This window comes from Pelmatolapia mariae, linkage group LG16_19, assembly GCF_036321145.2.
Source record: "Pelmatolapia mariae isolate MD_Pm_ZW linkage group LG16_19, Pm_UMD_F_2, whole genome shotgun sequence".
In the NCBI taxonomy this organism is placed as follows: Eukaryota; Metazoa; Chordata; class Actinopteri; order Cichliformes; family Cichlidae; genus Pelmatolapia; species Pelmatolapia mariae.
The window spans coordinates 16374553-16380552 of record NC_086241.1 but is presented as its reverse complement, the minus strand read 5'-3'; the positions used below and the strand labels follow the sequence as shown (position 1 = coordinate 16380552).

General features: G+C 41.9%; 1 protein-coding gene across 2 annotated transcripts in view; it reads left to right on the top strand.

Annotated features, from left to right (window-relative positions):
* The first annotated feature begins 3162 nt into the window (after positions 1 to 3162).
* The window catches only part of LOC134646254 (electrogenic aspartate/glutamate antiporter SLC25A12, mitochondrial-like), a 21978-nt gene continuing 19140 nt past the window's right edge, over positions 3163 to 6000 (top strand). The window contains exons 1-2 of one of the 2 annotated variants that reach the window (XM_063500082.1): positions 3163 to 3353; positions 3861 to 3914. In XM_063500082.1, coding sequence (XP_063356152.1) covers positions 3342 to 3353; positions 3861 to 3914 — 66 coding nt within the window. In that variant the 5' untranslated portion in view covers positions 3163 to 3341. Of the gene's footprint in view, positions 3354 to 3578; positions 3761 to 3860; positions 3915 to 6000 lie in introns of those variants that run through there. The other variant, XM_063500083.1, reaches the window with a different exon arrangement.

Here is a 6000-nt window from a genome sequence, read left to right as displayed (position 1 = left end):
TTCCTGAACAATACTATACCTTTTACAATCCTTATGTAACAAATTGTGTCTGCATGGAGGCAATGCATGCTGCTTGATCTCTGAACCTCAAACTACAGTCTTTGGACTTTTTTTCCCCTTTTTTTTGGAGAAGTCCTCGCTGTGGAGGAAGGGAGGAAATATAACATTGCAGTATTAAAAAGGTTTTGTGCAGGAATTCCTCTTGTAGACATTTACTACCGTATTCAATAGTTTGCATTTGAATTGGCTGCGTTAGTGATGTGGCAGTGGTAAGTAGCTCAGATAATAAAGTGATATGGCCACGCTGTAAGGTTATTAGTTTGAACCCTGGCATTTATTGATATGTTATAACTATGACTAAGCACAAAATAATAGGAACACTGACTAAACTATGTTAACTTATATCAGATAATACTCAGAGACTTGGGTGCGACCTACACTCGTCAGTAGTTTTCCTCTGTTCTAACACTGCTCTTCAGTTTATGGATGGTCTGGATTTGCCTGGGCTTCACCTGCAGGTGTGGTCTCCTGTGCCTGCTGTATCAGACTCATCATCTAACTGAATTTAAGGACCAGCTCCAGCATTCCGTCTCTGCCAAATTGTTGTTTATTGCAGAGCAGTAATCAGGCTCCTTCGTGGTTTTAGTGCTCCCCTGAGTTTACGCAGTGCTTACATCCTTACTGTCTTGTTTTCCAGTCGTTCTTGTACAACTTAAAAGCACACTCCCTCCAAGATACACTTACCTGTTTCCACAAAACTGGTCTATTTTATGTGGAAGATTCTGGCCAAACACTCACCTCTCTGACTCACCTGCTTGTTCGCCCTCCAGTGGTGCTGAACTCCCACAGAAACCTGACCAGTGGCTCCCCCCTTGTGTTCTCCTTGCTTCTTCCAAGTAAGAATACTGATCTGCACTATTAAGTAATCGATGACTCACAGTTTGGCCTGGACTAATTCTCTCTCCAGTCTCACCAATCCCCTCCACGTTTCTCTTGTCACTCCTAATTAAATGCAAATAAAACCAAAGAACTATAAACTGTCAAGTCACAGGTTTTGCTTCAGGGACTGCAAACTGGTGTTTCCTTTCAAGGCCATGACACTTGGATAAAATAATGCATCAGTAACTGAAGGGAAATGTTGCATTCAACTGCATTTCCCTGTTGCACACGGAAATCCAAGTCCTTTATGTGAAAAAAAAAACAACCCTTTTTCAAAACTAAATAAACCTTATCATAGAGGGCTTCTTGCATATGTATAGGTTCTCAGTCAACCTGCTCATGGTAGTCTCTGGTCCTTTCAAGCACTCAAGTCTATGAAAGACTATCTGTGCTCTTGCTATGTCAGTAGCACTAGGAGTGACAAATTATCATTAGGAAATGGATAAATATATTCAAATTAAAAAGATCAGTTAAAGTAGTACCAATGGAAGACCACAGAGATGGTTTATGGATGTAGTAAAGGAGGACATGTAGAGAGTTGGTGTGATAGATGATCAGATTACCTGTTGTGGTGACCCCCTAAAAGAAGCAGCCAGCAGAAGAATTATAACAACACCACAACAAAGATAAAGACACACAATTACAGCTACAGACTGCATTTTAAAAATTTACTGTTACACTGAGTAACATTATAGAAAAACAAAACCTAGTCAACCTATAAACCAGTGAGGAACCATCTTTCTGAACCCCCATTTTAGTCTGATTCCAAGCCGAGTCCAAAGCAGGACTTCAAACCCAACTACTAGCTACCAGCTCTCTTATCTCTGAGGGAGCTGGAGGAGGCAGCCTAACCAGAGCTGCTAAAATTATTCATGTTACAGTGAAACATGTTTGCCAGATGTTTTACCCTGAGAGTCCCAATGAGCTAGACTATACACAACTGTTGGCCGACCATCGATGACAGTTCAGGATGTATTAAATGTTGTTGGAACTGAAGAAGAACCAACAATAAGTGAAATGTGGTTTCATTAGTTTCTGCTGGTGACTTTTGATGTGGTTCCACCAACATCTCCTCACCCCCAGGCAGATGGCTGCCCATCCCTGAACCTTGTTCTGCCAGATGTTTCTTCCTGTTAAAAGGGTGTTTTTCCTTCCCACTGTCATTTATTTCAAATTCACAGGCAATCATGTCATTGTTGGAGTTTTCTCTCTAATACGACAGGGTCTTTCTTTTACAGCGTAAAATGCCTTGAGTATGGCTTGTTTGGAAGGGTTGGTGGGTTTTCCCAAAAAAGAACATGCCAGCACAGCTTAGGTTTGGAAAGCTGCATCTGAAAAATCTCTGGTAAAATGTCTCTGGAGCACCATGTTTGTCACAAACCAAACATAGCCTACTGACACCTCGTACTGTCAAGCACAATGGAGGAGTGATGATTTTGGCTTATTTTGCAGCCAGAGGACCTATAGAGCAGTCACTGAGACCACCTCTGTACACTAAAGTATTCTAGAGTCAAAGGTGAGGCTACGTGTTTGACAGGTAAAGCTCGGACAATACTGGATCATCCACCAGGACAATGTTCCAATGGTCAAAGCAGAAAATTTACAACAGAATGAGTGAAAAAGAGTCATAGTGCTACAATGGCACAGACTCCAGACCTGACTGAAAAGCTGTGGTGGGATCTAAGAGAGCTGTGCATAAAAACAGTGAACTGAAACAATGTTCTTCAGTGATATGAGAGACTGATAAGGATATATTTACTTAAATGTAAGTCCTGGTTTTGAATATGTTTTATGTCCTGACATATAAAACCTTAGAATTGACATGGGGTGTAATTTTTATTTATTTTACCATGGCTACACACAAATATGATAGTTGATGTCTGAAACTGTATTTTTACGTGGAGGTTTTAAGCATATACGATCACTTTCGCCAAAACGATTCTCTCTCTTTATTTTATATTATCCTAAACCGAGTAGTTCTATTATTAGAATATGAACTATGGAAAATTCTTTTGGGCATTTTTCATTTCATGATATGATTTTTTCCAATCAGTAAATAAATAACGCATTTTTTTTTTTTAAATTAAGATACTCTCTCCCGGTTTAGAGACTTTATCCACATTTGTTCTTTTCACATCTCTGTCCTGCTGTTTGTTATGTGCAGGGCTACCACACAGTACAGCGTGTCCTCACTTGACCCCGTGCAGACCGGAAATGCTGTAACACATCTGCTGACCAAGTGTCTCTGTCCGGAGCGTCCATCTCAGCTGCGCTGCCACAGCGCCTTGTTCACAGCAAAAGGACAACAATCTGGCTAAAAATAGTGCGCTGTCTCGGACCTCCGCTGTCATCCCGATGCCCAGCGCCTGCGCTAGTCCACTGCGGCTGACGTCACATCCAGCATGGCGGTCAAGGTGACTCCGTCAATATTTCTTATCAGATAATAATTTTTAAAGGCAATAAAACGGCCGCGAGTTTTGCGCTGTCGGATGCCGAGGACGGCTCGTCTGCGCGGACGCTTGGGTTCAAATCCTCAGTCTAAAACGCAGCAGTGTCCTCCCCCCCTTTTATTTAAGCTCTGCATCTTTACACAGGCGCATCTCTCCCGGCCTCGCAGAGACAGCTGTAATTTCTTTTTCTCTGCTGCTTTTTTCTGATTCTGGGAGATTTGATGGGATTTTGCTGTCTGAAAGGATCGCAGCACGGCTACTTCCATATGCAGTACCAGGCTGTTGCTGTTAGTGGTCTGTGATCGATGCGTAAAAAGGGGGGAAAAAATCAAAGCTAAACTGTGACAGACTGAACTTCAGCTTTATTGATGGTAGAGTTGCCTGCTGGAGCTCCAAAAACTACAGGCATTAACGTGGTATGGTCAGTTTTTCAACTGCTTTTCATAGCAAATTCCAACTTGTGTGTTACAGGTGCAAGCAACCAAAAGGGCAGACCCCCAAGACTTGAAGACTGTTTTTCTGAAGGTAAGGCTTGCTCACAGGATTAAAACTGTTTCGAATACTAACTCATATGAAATCAAACAAATACATTAAAAAGCCTACTGGTGCAGTGAGTGAGTAGTTTGTGTGGCGTCCACAGGGACACGTAGCTCTGTAAAGGTCACATAAATACTCTGACTAATTATGGATCAGCTACTGCAGAGATTCGTCCTTGGCTTTAACTTTCTGTATGTGCAGTGTGTGTGTGTTTTTTATTTTATTTTTTTATCTTCAAAACTCAAAGAATTCCTCTTCGTTCTTCCGAGACAACCAATTCCCAGCATTAGGGTGTTAGTTTGTTTACCCCCAACAGGTCTTGTTTGGAGTGTCAACTTCTTAAGTCACCTTATGGTCCCTGAACATCTCTTCACTCTACTAGAACAGGGCTGCGTAATTTGTGTTGCATATTCAGGTGGAAGAGTTAATTACTGGAAGCTCATTCTGACTGCCTGTATAATTTGATTAAGAACTACTTGAGGCCTACTGCGCGGGTGAATAGATACACAATCATGTGATGGAGAAATGTGGCAATAAATTGCTCGGAATTAATATTTTCACTTAAAAAGATTAATTCAGCAGAGTGCGTTGAATTGTCCTGAAAACACTTGGAGTGGAGGTCTCCTCCCACACTCTCAGCCGGGTTCATGTCGTACTCTCTCTGTCTGAGCTTGGCTCGGGCCCATGAGTGTGGCCTTTCTGTTGCCAGTTCATGTGGTGCTTGTGTTCCCAGAGCTATCTCTGCTCCAACTTGAAAACCAACCCGGGCTCTAAAAATGACCTTATGTCTTAGAGCGTGACCCAGATCTCACGTTCAGCACGGCACTGTATTGCATGCTTTGCGTCAGCAGAGTGGAGTAAAACACATTTGCAACACAAGGCTCTGTTATATGCATTTTATTAATTGCAAGTCGATTTGGAGGTTAGAATTGTATATCATGAAACAGCAAGGATTTACACCACTTAATTTTTTTTATTTTAAAAATTTTGGACAATTTTTCAATCTTTGCCGCTATAGTTTCTTGGCAGTCATCATTCCTAGAGCTGGAATTTCCTCTGGAATTTCTATGGAGCGTCTGAGTTGTCGTCCGAGATTTAATTTCTCTGGAGAAAGGTGGGGAGAGGCACTGTTGCATGGAGAGGATACTGATGGAAAGATGAGGTTCACTTTGGTTTTGGAGTAATAAAGCCTATGGATCACCTCGTACTAAATCAAACTACCATGTGTTGTTGGAACACTTATGAATAAGGGATATTGCTTCTTCCCAAAACTCTGTTAACAAGCTGCTGACTAAACTTGGACATTAAGTGTGTCTAATTTGAAGGTAATGGAAAAAAAATGTAAATTTGGAAGGATGCAAACTGTCAGAGTTGCAGTATATTTTGCTCTCCAGGCTGAACATGCCCTATTCAGCTGACTAGGTTTAAAAGGATGGTTATGCCATACTGGGGCATGTAAGGAGATACTAGAGGCCTTCCAGGCTACTTTTGTCTGAGTTGGTATTTGTGGGGACTTTTTAAACATAAAGTTTTGTTGAGCTAATTTGTCTCTGACTGCACAACTGAAGAACAACAGATAGGAAAGGGGTATCTTTTTAACAGCTGAGGTCTCACGGAGTACCCACAGGGGGACATAACTTTATTACTTCCAACAAGCAAGGCCTCTCACATTGGCTGCCCAGTAGTATCACCTCGAGACCGGAATACCAAAACAACCCTCCTCATTAGACTTGTGTGTAGCCCTGTAACACCATATACCCCTAAAACACATAGCATCCATAGATGTTTACGCTCAAATAAATCTCTACATAGTATACTGTGGCACAGCACGTTTCACACCACTGTACATGATAAAACAACATAGAACATCATAGAAAAATGTATCCTGCTAACTTAAGACTTTGGATAAGCGGGCCTGTTCAAGTCCCTGACTGGTGAGATGAGTTTGGGTGGACAAAGTGAAACAAACATTTTCCCATCCCTGAGGAGCCCCTGAGAAAGGCCTTGAACCTCTCACAGGGAGGCCACTGGAGCTGCTCAGCGGCCAGCAGATTGTACTGCAGCTTCCAGGTTT